The sequence below is a fragment of the Pelodiscus sinensis genome, chromosome 1 (assembly GCF_049634645.1).
Source record: "Pelodiscus sinensis isolate JC-2024 chromosome 1, ASM4963464v1, whole genome shotgun sequence".
NCBI classification, from domain to species: domain Eukaryota; kingdom Metazoa; phylum Chordata; order Testudines; family Trionychidae; genus Pelodiscus; species Pelodiscus sinensis.
This window is the reverse complement of record NC_134711.1, coordinates 117931284-117954778: the sequence shown is the minus strand read 5'-3', so window position 1 is coordinate 117954778 and position 23495 is coordinate 117931284. Positions and strand designations below refer to the sequence as shown.

At 43.1% G+C, this 23495-nt stretch overlaps 1 protein-coding gene across 1 annotated transcript in view; it reads right to left on the bottom strand.

Moving 5' to 3' along the window:
* Nucleotides 1-2777: 2777 nt before the first annotated feature.
* The window catches only part of ST8SIA1 (ST8 alpha-N-acetyl-neuraminide alpha-2,8-sialyltransferase 1), a 161017-nt gene continuing 140299 nt past the window's right edge, over nt 2778-23495 (bottom strand). The window contains exon 5 of the mRNA XM_075898340.1: nt 2778-13875. Within this exon, the coding sequence (XP_075754455.1) occupies nt 13392-13875 (484 nt within the window). The 3' untranslated portion in view covers nt 2778-13391. The remainder of the gene's footprint in view (nt 13876-23495) is intronic.

Genomic DNA, 23495 nt, shown 5'->3' with positions numbered 1-23495 from the left:
CATCTACTTGATAAGCAGATGAAGAGGAGGAAAAGTACTTAGCAAGTGAATGGAAAGATCAGGGAACCACAGAACCCTTTGATCAAATCCAGCTTGAATGAAAGTGACTGAAAATTGTTAGCACTTGATGGTGCTATTCAGTGTGTACATGAAATAAGTCTAGTCTGAATTCAGTTCCTAGGAAACTGGCATCTTCCTCAGAATTTCAGTTATTAACATTATTGGAAGGGAGGACATATGATCTGCTCCAATGCCTATTTAAATCAACAGAAAGACTTCTATTTACTTCTGTGGGTATGAGATTAAACACTCTGACTATGTCTACACTACACCGTTCTTCCGGAAAAAGCTACACAAATTACAAACCACAATTTGCGTAGTTTTTTCCACTTCTTTTTCGAAAGAGGCTTTCCCGACATTTGACCCGTCTACACTGGGCCAAATGTCAGAAAATCCCCCTTTTTCAGAACATCCCTTCTTCCTCATAAAATGAGGTTTACAGGGATGCCGAAAAAGTGCATTTGCTCTTCTGAAAAAAATTTCGGAAGAATAGACGCGTACCCTGGACATGGCAAAGTAGTGAAGACATAGCCTGATCAGAGACTGAACTGAAGCATATCCTAATGGGTTCCTTCCATGAGAGGAACAGGGCAATGTTATCCTGGTAGGTTCCTTCCACAAGAGGGACAGGAGCAGTTCTGTTGATTTTTTTAGAAAAATTTTTCTATGGTAAAATTCCTCAAAGCAGACAAGTGAATTATAAGCCTACATCAATGGACCATAGGCTCTTAAGTGCCTAAGCCACTTAGAAAAATGTATCATAGGCTCCTAAGGCATTTAGGCACTTTAAAAAAGTTTAGCCTAGAAATAGGTTCATTTAAAAATAACTATAGATAAGAACCGTACAGCCACATACTTTAAAGTCCAGGGGTACAACAAGTCACATGCAGAGTTGTTTTCAGATTCACCAGAACTTAATTTAAATTAATTCAACCATCCTCAAGATTACTTGCTTTTTGTAACTTTTGCCATTTTAATATTGCAGATGCACAATGGGTAAATCACATTTGTTTTGAGGCTTGAAAGTCAGAATCAAAATAGTCTCTTAACATTGCACTATAGTTCACGTAGTTGCTAGGTTCAAAGTTTAATTCAGAGTTGCAAGATTTATCATTATGACTCATTGTTAAAGACCAGACTGATGAAAGAATACTTAGGGTCGACACTTAGACATAAGTCAATAAATGATTCTATTTGGAGGTAGGCTAGAGCCGAAACCCCACAGTCAAATCACACTGCCAATTGGGAGAAACGAGGATTGCATTCTAAATCCTGATTTGAATTTTAGGACTGTCCCTTTTTGCCAACATACCCACCCAAGACCCTAGATTCAAACACCCACAAACTGAGGAGTCAAAACCCTGCTTTGATCTGAATTTGTACTTTGCATCCATCTTGGTTTATTTTTATTTCCATTTAAGTAGCCAGCATTAAACCTCCATTCACTTTTACCTCTAGAACTTGGTACTTTCTGCTCTTTTGTTCAAACTGAGTTCTAGGCACTTAACTTTATTCTCCTTCTCTTTGCTTACATTGTGCTAACTACCTTCTTGTTGATTCTCAAATGGCTAGCAAACTTTTTTCCATACTGTAAGATCTCTTAATGGAAACATTTTGAGGGGTTCTTATGAAAAAACTCTACAGTTATATACTGGAAGATGATCAAAGCATGCAGGGTTGTGGTTTTCATTATATAACTGAAACAACAGATACAACACTTGAGAGCATGAAAGATATCTGAAGTTCATGGCCAGAATTTAATCACCACTCTACTTGTTGCCCAGCACTGAAAGGACAATGCAGGAAAATTGCACTGGCAAAGCATGAAACTAATCAGGACAGAGGCTCAATACGGTAAAATTGATTGCCATGCTGATGTGTGTGGCATTCAGTCAGGATTCACTTGAAACAGTTTATACCTCTAGGGCTATGTCTAGACTGCAAGCCTCTTTCAAAAGAGGCTTTTTCGAAAGTATCTTTCGAAAAAGCCTCTTTCGAAAAAGAGCGTCTAGACTGCAAGCAGTACTTTTGAAAAAGCAAGCCGCTTTTTCGAAAGAAAGCAGCGAGTGAGTCTGGATGCTCTCTTTCTAAAAAGCCCTGTTGGCATTCAAGAATGCCTTTTTTCGAAAGAGCACTTTCGAAAAAAGGCGTTCTTCCTCGTGAAATGAGGTTTACTGCCGTCGAAAGAAAAGCCGCATTCTTTCGATTTAATTTCGAAAGAACACGGTTGCAGTCTAGATGCAGGTGAAGTTTTTTCGAAAAAACCCCTGAGTCTGGACACAGCCTTAGAGTCAAGGTCCCTTCTGTTACATCTCCTTTCACCAGAGGATTTCAAAGTGCTCTAAAACATGTAACCTTAATATCCATAAGTATTATTTATGTCGGATAAAATAGAGCAGCTCAGGGACAAAGACATGAAGTGACTTGCTCAAGGATTCAAAGAAAATCTGTGGCAGAGTCAGAAATAGCACCTTCATTTCCTGACTCCCATTTGTGTGCTTTCACCTCAAAACTGTTCTTCCAATTTGGTATGGAAGCGATACTCAGAATGCTTCATCATCAGCCATTTGTATGGCAGTATTTTCTGTGTACTGCTTCTTATTTGTTAATGTGTTTAGGAAGTTTGTTGATTATTGCCTCGAGTGGGCATATCAAAGTTCCCTACACTAGATCCTCTCTGTGAAAAACAGTAGGGCTATGTCTACACTCGCGGCTTCTTGCGCAAGTATGGCCATTCTTGCGCAAGAATCCGCAGAGCGTCTACACTGCCCACCCGCTCTTGTGCAAGGAAATTTACAGTATGGCGTGGTAAGAGAGGGCTCCTTGCGCAAGAGCTATGCTCTTTTTTAACAGGTGTAAGCCCTCTTGCGCAAGAGAACAGCGTGGACGCTCAGCAGGGATTTCTTGCGCAAGAAAGCCCTATGGCTAAAATGGCCGTCGGAGCTTTCTTGCGCAAGAGAGCGTCCACACTGCCATGGGAGCTCTTGCGCAAAAGCACAGCTCGCACATGGCAGTGTGGATGTTTTCTTGCGTAAGACTTCTTGCACAAGAACCCTTGCACAAGATGTTCTTGCGCAAGAAGCCGCGAGTGTAGACATAGCCTAGCTATTTGGTTCCTGTACTTCAGCACTCAATACCGGGCCCTCAGCTGAGGTAAATTATCACGGTTCTATTGAAATAAATGGAGCTATGGAAATTGATACTGACTGAGGACCTTTATCAAAAATGATAAGTTGTAATATACTCAGCAATGTCTAAACTGGAGCTCTTACTGACTGTATTCAGTTAAAGGACTTAACTTTGGATTGCCTCCTTCATTTGACTTCCACTCACTGTGAACAGATAGCAATGGAGATTATATCTTAGGACATTATACTTCTATTGAGTTAGGGTGCATGGAGGTGGAGGCTAGTTAAGACAAACAAGCATTCAAAGATTACAATACTCAACCAAGCTATTCAAAAAACAGTCATGTCTGCAAAATTGGACTGGGAATCTTGGGGCAATGGAATTTCATGTGGAATATCTAACACTTCCTGCTTCTGTCAGGCTGAAAATATTGCAAGAACAGCCATGTCTATGATTGTCTAGCATCTCCATTTCTGATCCTGGTCAGACTGAAGAAGCATAGAGAAACCTTTTAACAACTGCTTCTGTGGGCACTTGGTATCTCTAGAGGGGACTTTCATAAAGGATTCAAACCACTTTACAGATATTAAATTCCTTACAACAGCTCTGTGAGGTTTTATCCCCATTTTACAGATGGGGGAAAACAAGGCACAGAAAGGTTAAATGACTTAAGATCACACAGGGAATCAGTATCACAGCTTATGATAAAAGCAAGTAGATCACACAATCAGAATTTCAACTGATCTAGGTGAGCGTGCAATCTAGCTATAGGAAGTTGACATTTTGCATTGGAGTTAATTTGTATTACTAGGGGCCCCAGGCAAGGACCGTGACTCCAATTGTGCTAGGCACCATACAAATAAAAACCAAAAAAGGCCTTTTCCTGGAAGAGCCTACAGTCTATTCTGTCCATTTAGTTGCATCACATTGGAATTTTGCATCCATCTGAAGTGGTTTGGATCCTCTGCCCTTACTCCCCTCCCTTCCACTGTTAATTAAATGCCTAAGTAAACGCCTATGAAAGTCAGCAGAAGAACTCCTATTGAGCCACATTTAGCATTCATGGGAATGAAAAAAAAAAGATAAAACAGTAGAGATAGCAAGTGTCTAATGGGGACAATGAATGCAAATCTTAAGAGAAGGATATATGTAGAACAACATAAAGAGGAAATGGAAATGGCTTGATCTTTTGAGCTTATCGAGATAGATGATGGCGAAAAGAAGAAAAAGAGAAGTCGCACAAATAATACTTTCACTTCTGGAAATGGAGATATTTATTTGTTAAGTTAAATAAATCCAAATTATAAATAACATAACATTTACTTCTGAAAAAGTTCCATCAAAATGAAACAAAAGAATGAACCTGCGCCTTCTGATCATGCTTGTGATTCTGGCTATGAGGAAAAGGAATGGAATACTATAAAATCTAGCTTTGTTATTGTCCATTTCTTGAATATTACAAATAGGACTTTGCTAAAAATCACAAGAAAATGTTTATGGTGTATTTTGCAAAATGTGACTAGAACAAAGACAACAAAATACACTTGTTCAATATGGTCTATAACAAAGAACTCTTCGCTACATTGAGACGTCTAGACATTGTGCACAGTCACCATAGCCATCTTGAAAGGAGACATTCTTTAAAGCAGCACTGTACGCTACTCGAAAATAAATAGGTTATATTGAAAGAAGAGAAAATATGTTATTGCAGGCAAAGAAAGTTTATGTATTAGTACTTGTAACAGTTTCAGCCATCAGCAAATATTTGCTACATTGGAAAGAATTAGATTTAAGCCCTAATCCCAAGACTCTAAGCAACCCATTTTGTGATGTTTGAACATTCTGCACAAGTACTTTTGCCCCTGACTGTGCCAAAATGATAATGATTTCAGGAGACGGCTGCCCAAGCATTCATGTCATGCTGACACAGCACCCAGCTTGTAAAGATTACATACATTATAAAAGATGCAGCAAATACTACATTTCATTCACAGGGGTAAAATTAATTCATGGCATTATACAATCTGAGAGGCATAACCGTTTTCTTATCCACTTTAAATACCATGCCAATAACATGAAATATTACATTACCATCACACTTTTCAATGAACTGAATAAGGAATGCAAATCCACAAACTACTACAATGGAAGTGTGAAATTAACCACTGTACATTGGGACTGCAAAATGCTGAAGACCCGCATGATTCTTCCCCTTTGGGTTAGGATCACTGACCAGGAGGCATTGTTCTGTGTGAGCAAGCAAGGACTCCAATTTTGGCCAGCCTCTAATGGTCAGATAACGAGGAGGCTCTCTTTGTGCTACAGCACAGATGGCAGCCACAGACTGGTCCAGGTTAGTTCATCTTGTATCATTTTAACCACACACTACACTTCTGATGACTATAGCTGTGCAAAATTTCAAATTAAGCTTCAAAAATACTGGAAAAATCAGCCTTACTTTGAGTTTTGCCTGTATTCATGTGCCATAAAGTTTCACAAACAAGGACTATGATTGCTCATCCAGCTGGGAGACTGGTGAATTTCAACCCCATTTCATTGTCTTCATCGGGCCACCCCACTGCAAATACATTGAGCTAAAAAGCAGAAAGTCCAGGGTTTGTTGAAAGGCAAAAAAAGAGACTGGAGTCAGAGAGAAGGTGACCGTGGAGAGGGTCTCCTTGTAGGTTAGCATTCACGGAGTTCAAACCTACAAAGACAAACCTTTTATAGGCTGCTTCACATCTAGCTCCTGTGGGCCAAATTGCAATGTTTAGTTCACAAACAGAACAACAGCATAAGTCATGCAGCCCTGTTACTGACCTCAGCAAGCCTTCTGCATGGCGTACTCACCAACAGCAGAGCTGTTTCAACTATTCTGTTAAAATCAATGGACTCTAAGAACCTAATGCCTTTGAAGATTTGGGCCTTAATCATCTTTGAAAAAATCTTGGCCCTAGTCCATTTGACTACAATAACACATTTTTGCCTGTACCTGAATTCACAAGTTCTCACCAGATATTTGTGTGTACAAAATATCTAAAAGGAAACTTAAATTGTCTTTCTGTTTTACCTTTCAGTTTGGCTCACTTACTGGAAGCCACTAAAATACCATATCTCTCTGCATTCACTTACTTCCCTTTCTCTAGAATAGAATACTTGAGTCTATGTGCGCAAAATATACAGTCTGGAATCGTAGTTATTTTAAGACAGAGGCATGAGTAAAAAAACAACATGTTGGCTTGTGTCCACCTACCATTAGTCTGATGACAAGATACAATCTCAGGTCATCCAGATTTTAGAAATACAAAGGGAGGGGGGAGTAGACTTTTCTAAGGCAGGAACTAAGTGTATTTACTTTCTGATGACATTATCGGTGTTCCTTGCAAGTTGCTTTATGCTATTAAAAAAAAAAAAAACCTTACGTTGTAATCTCCAGAACCTTAGGAAGTGTCACATAAAGAAATAAAAATGGAATGTGTTATAGTCCCTTTTAAAAAATTGTTAAAAGAAACTTTTCTTTCCTCATTTTACCTCTTTTTTCAATATTGTTACAAAACAGCCCAGCTCACGGGCACAACAGTTTTAACAGTAACATGCAATCTGTTACATTCATCATCAGCCACATGCTAAATTTGATATTTCATTATTAAAGTGGTTTGCCACTATTTCCTTTCTATTAATTTTTTTAAAATCACTAGGCACCTTCAACCTGCTCCATTTGTTTTTCACCAGGTGCTTTCAGTGATAGGCAGAGGAACTCACTAGTGCCTTATTACAAAATACAAGTATAAAGAGAATATATTACACATATATCTAACTGAAAAAATTAAGGCCCTAAAGTTACTCATACATGCACATACTTTTCACAAGATTACATGTCACCACTTCTACTGTTGTAAAACTGGGGAAAGTAGAAAATGACTTACAAATGCCAATCTCATTGTATTATTAAGGAGTGAGGGTATGTCTACACTACAGAGCTAATTCGAACTAACTTAGTTCGAATTAGTTAATTTGAAATAAGCTAATTCGAACTAACGGATCCAGACTAAAAACTAGTTCGAATTACCGTTTTGCTAATTCGAACTAGCATGTCCACATTAAGTGGACCCTGAACCGGGGTTAAGGATGGCCAGAAGCAGTGCCGGCAGGGCATCAGATGAGGACTTAGAGTGTGAAGCTGCTGCCTCAGGCTAGCCGAGGGCTGTGCTTAAAGGGACCCGACCCCCACCCCGGACAGACAGTTCTCAGGGGTGCCCCACTTTCAAAGCAGTCCTGGCTTGGAGTGCCCTGAGTGCCCACACTGGGCACATCACAGCACTCGGCCATCAGCCCGGCTGCACTTGCCTCAGGCTGCCATCTGGGGAGAGGGGGTAATTGGGAGGCTGCAGGAGAGCTTCCACCCCCAGAAGCCCACAGAGCCAGCCCACTCCTCCCCATCGGGGGCTCGTACCCCATTCCTCCCTCACCTCCTTCCACTTACCCTTCCCCAGCCCCCCTTCCTGATGTACAAAATAAAGAAAACGTGTGGTCAAAAATAGAATCTCTCTTTATTGAACAAAACTCGGGGAGACTGGGAAAAGGAGGTGGGAGAGGGGAAGAGAGAGGGTGGGAGAGGGGAGGGCAACTAAAATGATCAGAGGTTTGGAAGAGGTTCCATATGAAGAGAGGCTAAAGAGACTGGGACTTTTCAGTTTAGAAAAGAGGAGACTGAGGGGGGATAGGATAGAGGTCTATAAAAGCATGAGTGGAGTGGAGAGGGTGCATCAAGAAAAGTTCTTCATTAGTTCCCATAATAGAAGGACTAGAGGACACCAAAGGAAAGGAATGTGTAGCAGGCTTCAAACTAGTAACAGAAAGTTGTTCTTCACAAAGCAAAGAGTCAACCTGTGGAACTCCTTGCTGCAGGAGGCTGTGAAGGCTACAACTAGAACAGAGTTTAAAGAGAAGTGAGATCAAGTCATGGAGGTTGGGTCCATGGAGTGCTATTAGTCAGGGGGTAGGAGTGGTGTCCCTGCTCAAAGTTTGTGGAAGGCTGGAGAGGGATGGCACAAGACAAATGGCTTGGTCACTCTCTTTGGTCCATCCCCTCCAGGGTCCCTAGGGTTGGCTGCTGTTGGCAGACAGGCTACTGGGCTAGATGGACCTTTGGTCTGACCCAGTACGGCCATTGTAAGCTCAGGGCTCAGGGTCGGGGGTCTCAGTGGACCACCTTGATTTTCATGCACACCTGCTCCTGGGTGGCCAGGCTGGCAGCTCTCCTGCCCTAGATGGCCACTTTCCTGTACCTAGTGAGGAGGTCGTGGACGAAGTCCACGATGTCCGCACTAGACCAGGCAGGTGCCCACCTCTTGCGGTCCCGGGCAAGCTCCCGGGAGCCGCCAGCCTGGTCCCGGGAAGAGGGGGAGGGCTGGGGGGCATCGGGTGGCTGGCTCGAGCCGTGCCAGGTGCAGGGTCTGCTGACTGGGTGTTGGCAGGCTTGCACCTGGCACGGGCACCGTAGCCAGACCGTGCCCCTTTAAGGGCTCCGGGATCTGGGGGGGGCATACGAGTTTCCCTGGTGTTGGCCAGAGTGGCCACCAGGGAAAGCTGGGGAGGGCTAGCCTCCCACTAGTTCGAATTAAGGGACTACACACCCCTTAATTCGAACTAGTAAGTTCGAACTAGGCTTAGTCCTCGTAGAATGAGGTTTACCTAGTTCGAACTAAGCACTCCGCTAGTTTGAATTAAGTTCGAACTAGCGGAGCGCTAGTGTAGCGCCTATCAAAGTTAATTCGAACTAACGTCTGTTAGTTCGAATTAACTTTGTAGTGTACACATACCCTGAGTGCTTAGACTTCAAATTCAAAATAAACAGAAATCTAGGTCTCTGAATGACTGAAAAATTGTAGCATTTCTGTGCTATTCTGGGCACTGTTTCAGGTTTTTCAGCACTCTGGCCACATAACAGACTTCCTGATTTTTAAGTGTCTGGAAATGTATGGGAATGCTTTAATTCTTCTTCAGTCCCACTTGTAACAAAAACTATTTGTAGTCCTCCTGTGACTGCTACACTTACAGCTTCTTCTGTTTTGAAAGGATCAGCCAGTTTCAGGGTTGTTCCCTGATCCAGATTTTCTGACTTTGTTCTGACACTGTGATGCTCCCTAAGTAGCGAAAACAGTCCTGGCTCAAGTCAGAGCTGGCTGGACCTTTGAGAACTCCACATAGGGGTAAAACTGGCCCAGCAAGTTCCTGTACTAACTGCCTCTCTACTCTGGCACAGGGAGGATGTCAGGGAAGGAAGGGCAGAGATGGACCAGAATGAATGGGAGTGAGGGAATGGCCCTAAACCCATTCACAAACTTTTGGCAGACCAGTAATATTTGGATATTTATTATGCAAATAATGAATATGCAAAAAAAGCAAATAAAACGTTACCTGCCCACCTGACCCCCATCCAGACCCTTGCTCCCAAGTGCCTAAAATCCTTTGAACCCCCAATCCTAAGCCCCGTGCCCTTTGACTCTTTAACCTATGACCCCAACAGCCCATGCCAATACCCTCTTGCCTAATGATCCCACCATGCCCATACCCAACACCTCTTTTCCCTTTGACCTCACCCCACCCCTTATACTCCCCAGAGCAAGGCTGTTCCCTCTAGGGAGCATGGCTGTTACTGCCACATGGGCAGGGGAAGCGGCCATTGGCAGCATGCCCCCTTCCTCCCCAAGCACATCTCTTGTCCCCATAGGTGGGGGGGGAGGGGACACAGCGCCTTGACCAGGCCACCATCTTACCTGGGAGGAGGGGGGAAGAGGGAGCCACCTCCTGCTCCACCTCCTATTGCCGCCGCCTCAGCCCCAGCACCGCCACTGGGCAAAATCAGCCACCACAGCTGCCAGAGCTGAGCTGCTATGAATAGCCGGCTTTAGCTCTGGCAGCTGCCATGGCCCAGCAGCCAACAGTTCACGGACCAGCACTGGTCAACGGACCCGTGGTTGGAAACCACTGCTCTACGGTGCTACTAAACCAACACAAACTAGCAACCTTTCAGTTTTTGCCTGCAGCATCCACATGGGGGAATTAGAGCGCAGCACTTTGGGGCACACTGCTAGTCACACACTTGTATTTCCAACTGTGTGGCAGTGCAGAAATGCCCCCAGTCTGCAATTTGAGTCCTGTTGGATATTCCTGGAATTCACCATTGAATGCAAATGATGCAATAGAGTTCCTCACTGCAGAACTAAGAGACGCTTGTCCTGTGCCTCTGAAGTTACGTTGCTCCTATGTCCGGAAGCCATGACTTCACCTTCTCTTATAAACCTGTAGTCTCCTCCAGTAGCTACAGCAACTATATTTTAGTTTACTTTTACTGAGACAGTGATAGGTAGTGACAGCCTTCTTCCTAGTCACTACAAATAGGGCTGCTAGATACTCTCCGAAAGAATCCTGAACATGGCAGGGAAAAAAAAAGGCTGTGCCTTTAAATCCGACATTTTATAGGTCTGGTATTTTCTGGGGGTTTTTATTGGACAGGGGCTACAAATACTGGACTATCTGGATGAAAACAGGACACCTGGCAACTCTAACTACCCATAGAGACCATTAGGAAAAGATTCCGTTAGTCTGCTGCTTCAGTAAAACAGAGAGGGAACAGAATACCGCCCCTCTCCCCCATCTATAAGGCGATTGCTGAAGATCCTGTAGGCTGCTCCAACTCACAAGGTACAAACCTCCATACTAAGTTTTCCAGTGAAGATACCAGTTTTCCCATGAACCTCAATAGATTTCTCCAAAGCATGGGAGAATAAAATTCCAGACTAGTTATGTTCCTACGGGTAACAATTTCTCAAGAAATACTTCATTGTCCTGGCATGTACAATAAACCAAGTTATCCATCCTGGCCCAAGAAAAAAAGCATCTTAGTAAAAATTGCTACAACTTGTAGTAAAAAAATTATTTAATTCTGTGAAATCCCTCCCTGCTAAATAGCCTTGCTTAAATAAATGAATAGGTCCATGATGAAAGAATTACCAGGTTAGGAATTATTCTATAAGATCTGTTAATACAGCAAAGACAAGACAAATTACAGAATCCTATAAAATCTGAACATACTACTATCTAAAACACTACGTAATCCAAATAATCTCACACCTTTTAGGACTGAAATGCAAACCTAAATAACAATGTCTGTATCATGTTTGGGAACATTAATCTTTAAGGTTATTTTATTCTGAAATGTACAGTTAAAAATCAGAAGCCAGGAGATTTCTCTGTTTCTATTCTATAAAGATACTTAAGGGATTTTTTAAAAATTATGATTTCCATATTACAGGCAGCTGACCCTAAAAATAAAAACATTATCAAATCATGAAAGGACATGAAAAAAAACCCTAAAGCATTGCCTGTTCAGAACTAATATGCATAGCATAGGAAATACTTGTGGCAATCCAATGTCTGTTGTGCTTGTGTTGCTCTTTTGACAATTTGTCTAAATTTGTAGCTACTAATGATGGAGCAGAGAGCAAGGATGCTAAAAGTTTAAAAGGCTAAACTTGCAGTAGAAATCACAACAAAGATTATGTACTAATATTGTATTTTTGTCACCGTCCTAAAAATAAGAGTACTGATTTCTCCTGCATTAGAAAGGTTCCAGGACCATCAGCCAACTGAGAAACAAACAACATTCAAAATCAAAACAGTCTGTGAAGCACTGGAAGGGGCTAAAGCAGCCTAAGTGAAATGTACTTACTTACTCACATTACCCACTGATCTCAAGGAGAGTGACTGTGTTATATAAGCACCTGACAGGTTTCTTTACTTTTTGCTCACTATGTTTTTAAAGAGTACAAGCAGTCCCCGGGTTACGTACAAGATAGGGACTGTAGGTTTGTTCTTAAGTTGAATTTGTATGTAAGTCGGAACTGGTACATATTGTAGGGGAAACTCTAGCCAAACATTTCTCCAGAGCTCAGTTTTATTCTCCCACACCTCACTTCCCTCAGTCCTTTATTCCAAGCTGAGGTGTCTGCTGAGAAAAGCCGCTCCGCGTCTCCCTGGTCTGCTGGGGGGAAGCAGCTAGTGCGGGGTTGCCTCACCCTGTTTGTAAGTAGGGATCCGATGTAAGTCAGATCCATGTAACCCAGAGACTGCCTGTACTCCCAAGTGCTGCTTTATAGCTTGGACCAGAGATGGTCTGGGAAGAAAAATAAAAAATAAGACTTTAAGGCTGGCATTGCAGTACAAACAGGAAGGGATCTAATTGCACAAACAGAACATCATTTCAAGGAAAAATGATTTCCGTTGTTTTACCAAATTTTTAAAAACACACCTATACTCACTGGCATACGTCTGTGCTACAAGTACATGAAGAACTTGGTCCACCGTTCCTTGTGCATCTCAAAATCCCATTGAGGTCAATGAACATTTAACATAAGAGAGAACACGGAATTAGACACAAAGAATGCTGAGTCAATTGGTCGGGAGCAGCCCTTATGACAAAATATACTATTCCACAACAATAGGTCAAAACCAAGCGACTTGGATTATTTTTTACTTCAAATTTTCCCAAAGAATTTGTCAGTGTTTCATTAAAATTTATTACCGTTTTTAAACCATCTCTAGACCATAATGCTACATAAACATGGTTGTAAACTGTAGTGTCAATACTGGGGTTAGATAAGCTTTTCCAATATCCAGGCGTTGCTCTATTACAAAAACTGGGCACTGTTTTACCAGACTACAAGCACCCTCAAGCTCTGACACTCAGCAACCCCTGGTTTGAACAAAGGAGTAACAAAGGAAAGAAGCAAAGAAAGAAAGGGGGTTGCACTAATCTGGAAAAAAAGGATTTTTCAACAGCAGGTAGCATTTGGCACAGTCAGCAAAAGCCCTTAGAGGCCCCACCTCCCTCCAATCTTTAATGCCCCTTTTAAATTGATCTTTTAAAATGGGAACCAGACAGGTTCAGCTGTGCCGCTTCCACCAGTAATTTCATACTTGTGTCGAGTCAATTCCATGAGAACTATTTATTTCTCTGTTCTGTAATACTGTGGGGAAGGACTTGTCTCTTGTTTGGCCTTCACATTATCAATGGAACAAGAAGCATCTTTAAGGTCTCTACAAATCCATAAATATTTTCCCCTTTCTCCTTTGATTTTCTTTTTGGAGAACATGGAAATTAAAATGAAGAGGATCTTCCATGTCTTTCCTTATGGCCCTTAAGTGGAGGACTGGAGTAACGGCTCACACTGTTCTAGCTGCATTCTCAATACTCCATTTTTATGGAGAAACCAGAGCTGTAGAAACTCCTCAGGCATGGCATGGAACCCAGAATCAGGCAGCACATTGTCATAGTAATGATGGCTGATAAACCTCCCATGCAGGTCCACTGAAAAAGGCCAGAAGCCATAGATGGTTACTTCTTCACATAGACCTAGGGCTGCGCTAACCAGGAAGAGGCCTGTTGAAAGACGCTTGGCATGGATTCCTTTGCTCTTCCAGAACTTGCCAATGTCACGCAGGAAGTTGGGATTGGCAAAGAGCACTGTCTGGTTGGCACCAAAGTCCTCCAGGGTGTAGTAAACCCGTAGGGATGGCTCTGTCCCCGTCTTCATAGAGAATGCTGGCATGTAGATGTAGCTATGGTTATAGACTTTAACACTGTCCACAAAGGTTTTTCTAGACCAAAGCAGGTTTTGGAATCTGTGGAAACAAAACAAACGCATGGAAGGTTACATGTATTTTCTTGGCCATTTCAGAATCCAGCTCAAAACTGACCTTCATGTATTTACCCCAATGCATGGATTTTCTCTAGTCCACCATGTGAACTGTTTCTGCCATTGTGCCTAGCCATTCCCTTTGCTTGTTAACACTGGTCTCCTTTGTCCCTTTCTCTAGTGCTGTCTGGACCTGTCTTCCTGTATCTCTCCATTCCAGCTCTTTTCAAATCTCACGTGGAAAGGAGCCTTTTCTCTTTCCTGAGCCTCTAAATCTCTCAGACTCTCTGTTATTGTTTATTATTTAAACTCCAGGGAAAACAATGGGCTTGCAGTTGAGGCACTGGCCTGTGACTCAGGAGAGCAGAGTTTGGTTCTTGCCTCTCCTACAGACGATGCAATTCTGGGCAAACTGCTGAAGGTGTGTCTACATTGCAATAAAAACAATCTTGGCACTGAGTCTCAAAGACCAGGTGAAACTGACTCAGGATTGGGATGGAGGGCTAAAAATTGCAATATATCTATATTTAGACTCGAGCTGGAGTCTGGGCTCTGAGACTTTCCCCCCTTGTGGGGGTTTCACAGCTGAGGCGCCAGACTGAGCCCAAACACCAACACCAAAAATTTTAGTCTCCACAAGCTAGAGACCAGTAGGCCCAAATCAGCTCACCTGGTCAGCTATGGCCAGTATTCTCTGCAGGCTCTGCACTTGTGTGGCCGCTCAGGATAGATTCAGATGCCACCCAGTTGATTAACAGAGTGTAGGTCCACAGCTGCATTATTTTGGAATAACTGATACTATTCCAAAATAACAAAGAGTGGCTGTGTCTACACTGCACCCCTTTTCCGGAAAAGGGATGCAGATTAGACACATCGGAATAGCAAAATCGGCTTTTGGCACCGTCTACACAACAGGAAGTTGAATAACACTTTTCCTTTGACTTCCCTTACTCCTCGTGGAATGAGGGTTATCAGGAGTTGGAGTAAGAAGTCCTCCAGCTTGACATTATTTTGAAATAAAGGTTAGTAGTGTAGACATACTGGCTGTGTCTACACTGCACCCCTTTTGCGGAAAAGGGATGCAGATTAGACACATCGGAATAGCAAAATCCGCGGGGGATTTAAATATCCCCCGCGGCATTTGCATTTACATGGCTGCCGCTTTTTTCCGGCTTGGGGATAAGCTGGAGAAAAGCGGCAGTCTAGACTTGAAAGTAGGAAATAAGAGATCCTCTAGAAAAGGGCTTATTTTCCGGAGAATCACGTCTAGACTGCCGCTTTTCTCCGGCTTATCCCCAAGCCGGAAAAAAGCGGCAGCCATGTAAATGCAAATGCCGCAGGGGATATTTAAATCCCCCGCGGATTTTGCTATTCCGATGTGTCTAATCTGCATCCCTTTTCCGCAAAAGGGGTGCAGTGTAGACACAGCCAGTATGTCTACACTACTAACCTTTATTTCAAAATAATGTCAAGCTGGAGGACTTCTTACTCCAACTCCTGATAACCCTCATTCCACGAGGAGTAAGGGAAGTCAAAGGAAAAGTGTTATTCAACTTCCTGTTGTGTAGACGGTGCCAAAAGCCGATTTAAGCTATTTCGACTTAAGCTACGGAACTGATGTAGCTGAAGTTGCATAACTTAATTTGACTTTAGCACAGCTGTGCAGACGTACCCTAGAGTGTCCACAGTTAGTTGCTCATTCACACATGCCTCCGTACACATTAAAAAAATGATTCTGTACGTGGGTGGAAAAAATCCATACTTGGATGGAAAAGATTAGAGGGAACATTGGCGACGGGAGCTCTGAGCCTCTAACTGGGAGGGGCTGATTAATCACCTGTGAAGCTGAGCAGTCACACAGCTTAGAGGGAACCCTAGTGTAGATATATTTCAAATCTCTGTACCTTAATTCCTCCTCTGTAACATAGGATATTTCTGTATCTCTAGGCTTTGTAGGAAAAATCCATTGATGTTTGTGAGGCAGTCAGATACCACAGTAATGGGGGACATAAATCAAATATGAAATATGAAAACCATTTTTGGGATAGGGTTTATAAAAGAAAAATAAACAAGCATATTGTAAAAATGGGCTGAGCTTGTTTAGGTAAGAATTAAAGCCAGTCCATTTTTTTACACTGTAAAAACTGACAAATTCTATTAAAATTTTTAGCAGAAATGTTTAATATTTCAGCTAAACTGCAAACAACTGGAAAATTTTCAGTTTTCTAACGGGGGTAGAGAAATGAGATTTTTTTTTCAGGAAAGCAGATATTTCTATATTCTCTTTGTATCCCAAGTACAAACATTCTGTCTGAAAACTTTTGGACAGGTGATTATTTTTTTACCAGACCAAGTAAAAATCCTTGTTTATGCTCTTTAATAGTGACTAAAATTAAACTAAATTTAAAGGAGCTCAGTCAGATACTACATCAACAGCAGTAAGAAATATTTATATAACCAAAATGCATTCAAAAAGCCATAAGACACCATTTGTTTTGGTTATATCTTTAAGATTGTTTAAACATGGTGTTGGAGATTTACATTGCTTCTGATTCTGTTTCTGGAACTACAAGGACTCACCAGGCACTGAGCAAAAACAAGCATAGAAGCCAATGTGCTATTTAGGATAAAAGGCATCACAAAAATCCTAGCCAAAATGACTAAGCTAAACTCAGACTCAGTATATAAGATGGAGCAAGATGCATGTTGTTAAGTAGGTTTAAAGGTAGACTATATTTCTAGATTACAAGTTGACGAGCCAGAATAAGGTACAAGTTAAAGTAAAATAGCTCCTATTGGCAACTACCAGGATGATGTAAAATGGTACAGTATCAATTTTTGTGTGTGTGCTAAAGCACAGCTCTGACTTCTTGGCATGTAAATTACATTGGGCGAGACCAGTGGTCTGAGTATGAACCTAGATGACCTGTAGCAGTTGATCGTTTAACACCTTCTATCAGATAGAGATGCCTAAATATGATAGATTGTCCATAGCCTCCAACATTATAACTACATTTGAGCCTAATTCTAAAATGTAGGCTCACTTTCTTTTGAGCATTTTGAGCATCTCCCCATTGAAGAGAGCAGCAGAGAAAGGGATAGCAGGGAGCAGCAGAGAAAGCCATATAGCTATGAGATCACAGCTTTGTGTTTAACAGGGTGGCTTAAAAAATGCTATTTAAAAAATATACACCAATGCATATTTAAATACATATTATATGTAATGTCCTCGATATTTGTATTAACAATTACTGTAGCTATTTGGGGCAAATTCTGTTTTCAGATATTGGAATACAGCTACCAGTAATCTCAAAGGGAGTTACAGTGGCAGCACTGCATTTGACACACTTGCAATTAGTGATCGCAGCATTCTCTTAGCCTCTTGGATCTCCCTGGAAAACAACAGCCTCATGGTTATTATGATATGCCAGTCACTCGCTGGGCATGTGGCTGCCAAATCACAAATTCAGCATTAAGGATTAATTGCGGGTTCGGTTGTGGTATGTGGATGTATTGGATTCAGAGAAAATAGCTCTGATGCCAAATAAGAAATACTGTATTTTTAATTAAAACAAGCAGCTGGGGGGGGGGGGGGGGGGTAGGAACAGCATTCATGATTTGTGCATTTTCCCTCTACTATGAAAGTAACTCTGTAAAGTTACCCAGATTTGTCAATGCCAGGGCAGTCAAATAACTGGTTAGCTCTTTGCTGAAGCACATTGCCAGTCTAATGCCTAGGCTGATAGAAAATGCTTAAGTTGGAGCCTTGTTTCCTGCTGTCATATTGTATGTCAATTAACCAATCAAGGTCAGCCTACAGTCACACACTTGAAGCTATTTTGATGCTATGATCTAGAAGTTCGATCACACCGATAGATGGCTCGTTTCCAACTGAGTTCAGAATTCCATCTCCAGCTAGTAATACCCTACTTACTCATAGGGTATGTCTACATTACCCTCCTATTTCAAAATAGGAGGGTAATGTAGACATACCCATACATATTATGCTTGTCTACTTGGCCAACATGCCCCTTTTATCTCCTTAGTCTTCCTCACACTACACAATTCAGTCACTATTCAATAGCAAACTCAAAACCGATTTCACACCCTTATGCAGTAAATGCAAAAAGCAGAACACTTTTGGGTAACTAGAAGTGGAGGAAATGAGAGTCATTGCTTTCAATTCAACATTAGTTCGAATTAACTTCGATAGGTGCTACACAGGCAAACCGCTAGTTCGAACTTAATTCAAACTAGTGGAGCGCTTAATTCGAACTAGGTAAACCTCATTCTACGAGGACTAATGCATAGTTCGAATTAAGTAGTTCGAATTAAGGGCTGTGTAGCCACTTAATTCGAACTAGTGGGAGGCTAGCCCTCCCCAGCTTGCCCTGGTGGCCACTCTGGGCACCACCAGGGAAACTCTTCTGCCCCCCTCCCGGCCCCGGAGCCCTTAAAGGGGCACGGGCTGGCTACGGTGCCCGTGCCAGGTGCAAGCCTACCAGCACCCAGCCAGCAGACCCTGCACCTGGCACGGCACGAACCAGCCACCCGCTGCCACCCAGCCCTCCGCCTCTTCCCGGGACCAGGTGTAGCCAGACATGAACCCCATCTTGTTTCTCCTCACCCCCCTCCCCCCAGAGAGCAAGAGAAAGGCAGTCAGACTTTGATGCCCTGGGAACGCAGGTGTGCTGCCTGTCCCTGAGTCTACCATAAACAGAAACCAGACAGTAAATGGGCTAGCTGACAACCCAGGGCCTCCCATCGCCCTGATGGCTAGTACCAGTAATTGACACGCCTGCACTGTCCCAGGAGAGGAATCTTCGCCCATCACATACCAGAGGTGCCCATTGTCTGCATTTTCCCAGGTGTGAATTATGCTTTGCACCCTTCGTGGGAAACTTGGCGTTCAAAGCCATTTTTCCTAATTGGCCACTTGAGCCCAGGAAGAAGCCTACATGACCCAAGGAGTATAAAGAGGGGTTCAGTAGCCCACCCCATTTGAGCCCCAATCATCTACACCTGCTGGCAGGTATTGATTGTCTCCCGAGGTCTGTGGGACACCCAACCTCACCGTACTTCTTCCCGAGGGATTGAGAGAAGGACACTGGCCACGCCAAGTCTGGAACGCAGGGGTGAGAATTATACCTGCTAGGTGTCTATTTTGCATGCATTTAATAAGAGCCCAGAGAACCAAAAGAGTTTCATGGTACCTGTAAGTGACTTATTAATGTAATTTCTATCCTGTCCTTTGTAGTGGCTGTGTTATCTGTAACACAGCAGTAGCATTTAACAGCTAAGTTTACGCTGTAACAATAAAATAGTAACTGTTTAAGCTTTAACCTGACTCCTTCAGTTGCCGTAACAGAACCAAGCACAATTTAAAAGAACTTCAGCCGGTCATAAGGGACTCACTGCCCTGACCGTCGGCTGACACCAGGCTGGCGGCTCCCGGGAGCCTGCCCAGGTCCGCAAGAGGTGGGCGCCCACCTGGTCTAGTGCGGAGATCGTGGACCTCATCCACGACCTCCGCACTGGGCACAGGAAAGTGGCCGTCTAGGACAGGATAGCTGCCAGTCTGGCCACCCAGGAGCAGGTTTGCATGAAAATCAGGGTGGTCCACTGAGACTCCCGACCCTGAGCCCTGACCTTAGAATGGCTGTACTGGGTGAGACCAAAGGTCCATCTAGCCCAGTAGCCTGTCTGCCGACAGCGGCCAACACTAAGGACCCTGGAGGGGATGGACCAAAGACAATGACCAAGCCATTTGTCTCATGCCATCCATCTCCAGCCTTCCACAAACAGAGACCAGGGACACCATTTCTACCCCCTGGCTAATAGCACTCCATGGACCCAACCTCCATGAATTTATCTAACTTCTCTTTAAATTCTGTTCTAGTTCTAGCCTTCACAGCCTCCTGCAGCAAGGAGTTCCACAGATTGACTATTTGCTTTGTGAAGAACAACTTTCTGTTATTAGTTTGAAGCCTGCTCCCATTCATTTCATTTGGTGTCCTCTAGTCCTTCTATTATGGGAACTAATGAAGAACTTTTCTTTATGCACCCTCTCCACACCACTCATGCTTTTAAAGACCTCTATCATATCCCCCCTCAGCCTCCTCTTTTCTAAGCTGAAAAGTCCCAGTCTCTTTAGCCTCTCTTCATATGGGACCTGTTCCAAACCCCTGATCATTTTAGTTGCCCTCCCCTCTCCCACCCTCTCTCTTCCCCTCTCCCACCTCCTTTTTCCAGTCTCCCCCAGTTTTGTTCAATAAAGAGAGTTTCTATTTTTGAACACACGTGTCCTTTATTTTGTACATCAGGAAGGGGGGGCTAGGAAGGAGTAAGTGGAAGGAGGTGAGGGAGGAATGGGATACGAGCCCCCAATGGGGAGGACTGGGGTTGCTCTGCGGGCTCCTCGGAGTGGAAGCTCTCCTGCAGCCCCCCGATTGACACCCCCCAGATGGCAGCCTGCGGCAAGTGCAGCCGGGCTGATGGCCGAGTGCAGTGATGTGCCGAGTGTGGGCATTCAGGGCACTCCAAGCCAGAACTGCTTCGCAAGTGGGGAACCCCTGAGAACTGTCTGTCCGGGGTGAGGGTCAGGTCCCTTTAAGCACTGCCCTCGGCTAGCCTGAGACAGCAGCTCCATGCTCTAAGTCCTCATCTGCTGGCACTGCTTCCGGCCACCCTTAACCTCAGTTCAGGGTCCACTCTATGTGGACATGCTAGTTCGAATTAGCAAAATGCTAATTCGAACTAGTTTTTAGTTCTAGATGCGCTAGTTCGAATTAGCTTAGTTCGAATTAACTAATTCGAATTAAGTTAGTTCGAATTAGTGCTGTAGTGTAGACGTACCCTATGATATCAGGGATGTGAGACGGATCTTGTCATAGAGAATACTTTGCCACTTCCTATTTAACTCACAGGGCTCCTAGCTCTAGTGCCTTTGCCATTTACAAGTAGATTGTCACTCCATGAGTTGTCAGAATCCAAAGCATTTAATGCTTTATAGATTAAAACCAAATTCTTAAACTCCACCCGAAAGTTAACTGAAGATGAGTTCAGGCTAGAGAGTATAAGTGCTGGCCAGTCTTCACTAGGGTTGTGTCTAGACTACAGGGTTTTGTCGACAAAAGTGGACTTTTGTCGACAAAACTATACCCGAGTCCACACTGCCTTTGAGTTATGTCGACATAACGTCGACAAAACTCAGCAGTTTTGTCGACGTATGTAAACCTCATTCTACGAGGAATAAAGCCTTTTGTCGACAGAGTTCTGTCAATAGAAGGCATTAAGCATCTACACTGTCCTTTGCATCCACACTGTTACGTCAACAAAGCGGCTTGCTTTGTCGACAGAACTGGATGTAGTCTAGACGCTCTATGTCGACATAAGTTTTGTCGACAGATTCCGTCGACAAAACTTATGTTGACGTAAGCCTGTAGTCTAGACATACCCTAGGATACCCACTCTTCCGCTCTGCTACTGCAGAACCTACTGATAGCCACCTTCTTCATCCTCTTGAGTCAACAGATGCAACACACCATTTGGTGTCAGGACTCGTTAACCCACTAGTCCCCAAACTTTTAAGGATTGGACTCCCCCCCCTTACTGCTGTTTTTGCCCCTACACCTCCCTCACACCAGAGTTGGGGCAAAAGAGTGGTTTGGGGTAGGGGAAGGGTTGCTGGGAGCAGGACCACACTGAGACTGGGAACGAAGCCAAGCATGGGGACAGAAGCCAGGGATGTGGCTGAGGATGGAGACGGAGCAGAGCTGGGGTCGAGGAAGGGCTGGGTGGCACAGAACAAATACAGAAAGAGCAGTGGCTGTGCATTCTTCCCAGAAATGATATGGCAACATTCCTGGAACTGCAAAGGGAGTTTTGTTACTGTGCCCATTTATTCTATGCTGTCCCAGAGACAGCAAAGGCGGCAGAAAGTGGGGAAAATAGCTTTTTGCATTCTTTACATCTATACTACAAATGGATGAAAAACTGTGGCCGAAATCTATTTCTGACAACGTATGCGTATTTGGTGACATCAATGTATTTAGCAAATTGGTGCCAATTTTACTGAATCTGGGACACAATTCAGAAAAAAATGTAAATGTTTGTATGCATATTTTCTAAAAGAAACATTTCTATTTCTCAGTTTTAAATTACTTTTCATTTCAAAGTTTTCATTCATTTTATTTAAAAAAAACAATGTTTTTAAATGGTCAGCCACGAAAATGTTTAGTTTCACTCAAATCTAAAAAAGTTTCAACTTTTTCACATGCCAAAAATTTCATTTTTTAAAATTTTCAAGTGACCTAAAATGAATTTTGCAGCGTTGCCAATTAAGAAAAATCACCTGGTTCTACTCTGTGCTATTTATTCTACTCAGCTTACTGTATTCATGTACTAGGAATTTAACTGAAGTCACAATTAATATTACATAGGCCACTGAGGTTCCATCACCTGGTAATTACTAGGAAGAGCTAGATTTGAAATAACCTACAGGTAAAAAGCCTTGGGCGCTCTTAACAGTCCCTATGCCTGTGCTCTCCTCCCATAGACACATTCACCATTGACCTCTATGAATGACACTCAGAGGCTCACATTTTGAATGCTTGGAAAAACAAATTCTCATAATCTATAGAACAGAAGAGGGATTTTCTAACTCATATAGCACAAAGAATCATTTGACCCCCCACTAATGATCTGCATAATTAATACTGAATTGCAGGATAAATTCTATCAACGTGCTTATGGAAATCATATTAATATTAAACAAGTTCCACATGCTTAATGCTATTACAATAAATGACCAAGAACTGAGCAAAGGTTAGGCCATTATTTTAAAACACTGCTGCAGAAGCAGAGGAATAAAAGCCATCCATTAGCAATTCTCATCTCTTGTGTCTCTGGCATAGTGCTAACACTTTGCCTGGGAAAGACTGCAGAGCAGGTCCTGATGGTGTGGAGTGCATCCAGAGCTAACTAGCTTGAAGGCTTCTTTAAAAGACACCATGAGGATTGCTAGGGATCAGTGATGTCCAGAATAGCCAATGCCATGCTCACGAACTCATCCCTCTCCCTGAGTTCTGCCCCCTATACTGGCTGCTGGGGTAATTACACCAACATTGTGCTTCTGAAGCAACGTCCAATGGCAATTATGTTGACTACAGAGCACTGAGTATCAAGACAGTGGACTTAACTTCTAGCATTTCCTTCAACAGGAACAGTCCAAAATGCAGCTTAAAATAGGGGTGCCTTTGGGGTTCCTGCACTGCCTTACTGAAGTTCTCATTTGTTTTAGATACAAGGATGCGGTGGGGGCAATCACACATTAGCCACTGGGCCAACAGGGCCCATTCCAGAGGCCTTGACCAATTGGGGAGCTCTGGGAAAATGTGCACCGCTGCACCACCTGATCTGCCTGTCTAGTGCTCCTGATGGAAAGCGGGGTCTAGGTATGGGGGATTGCTCTTTTCCACCCACCTGGCATTCTTGCCAGGGAGCAGCATGAGAGCTAGAGTGCTGTGTGAATGGAGCAGGGCAAGCCTTCTTCCTATGACTCCATTTCCCCAGCAAGAGTGCTGGGGTAGGGTTTAGGGGGGCCTG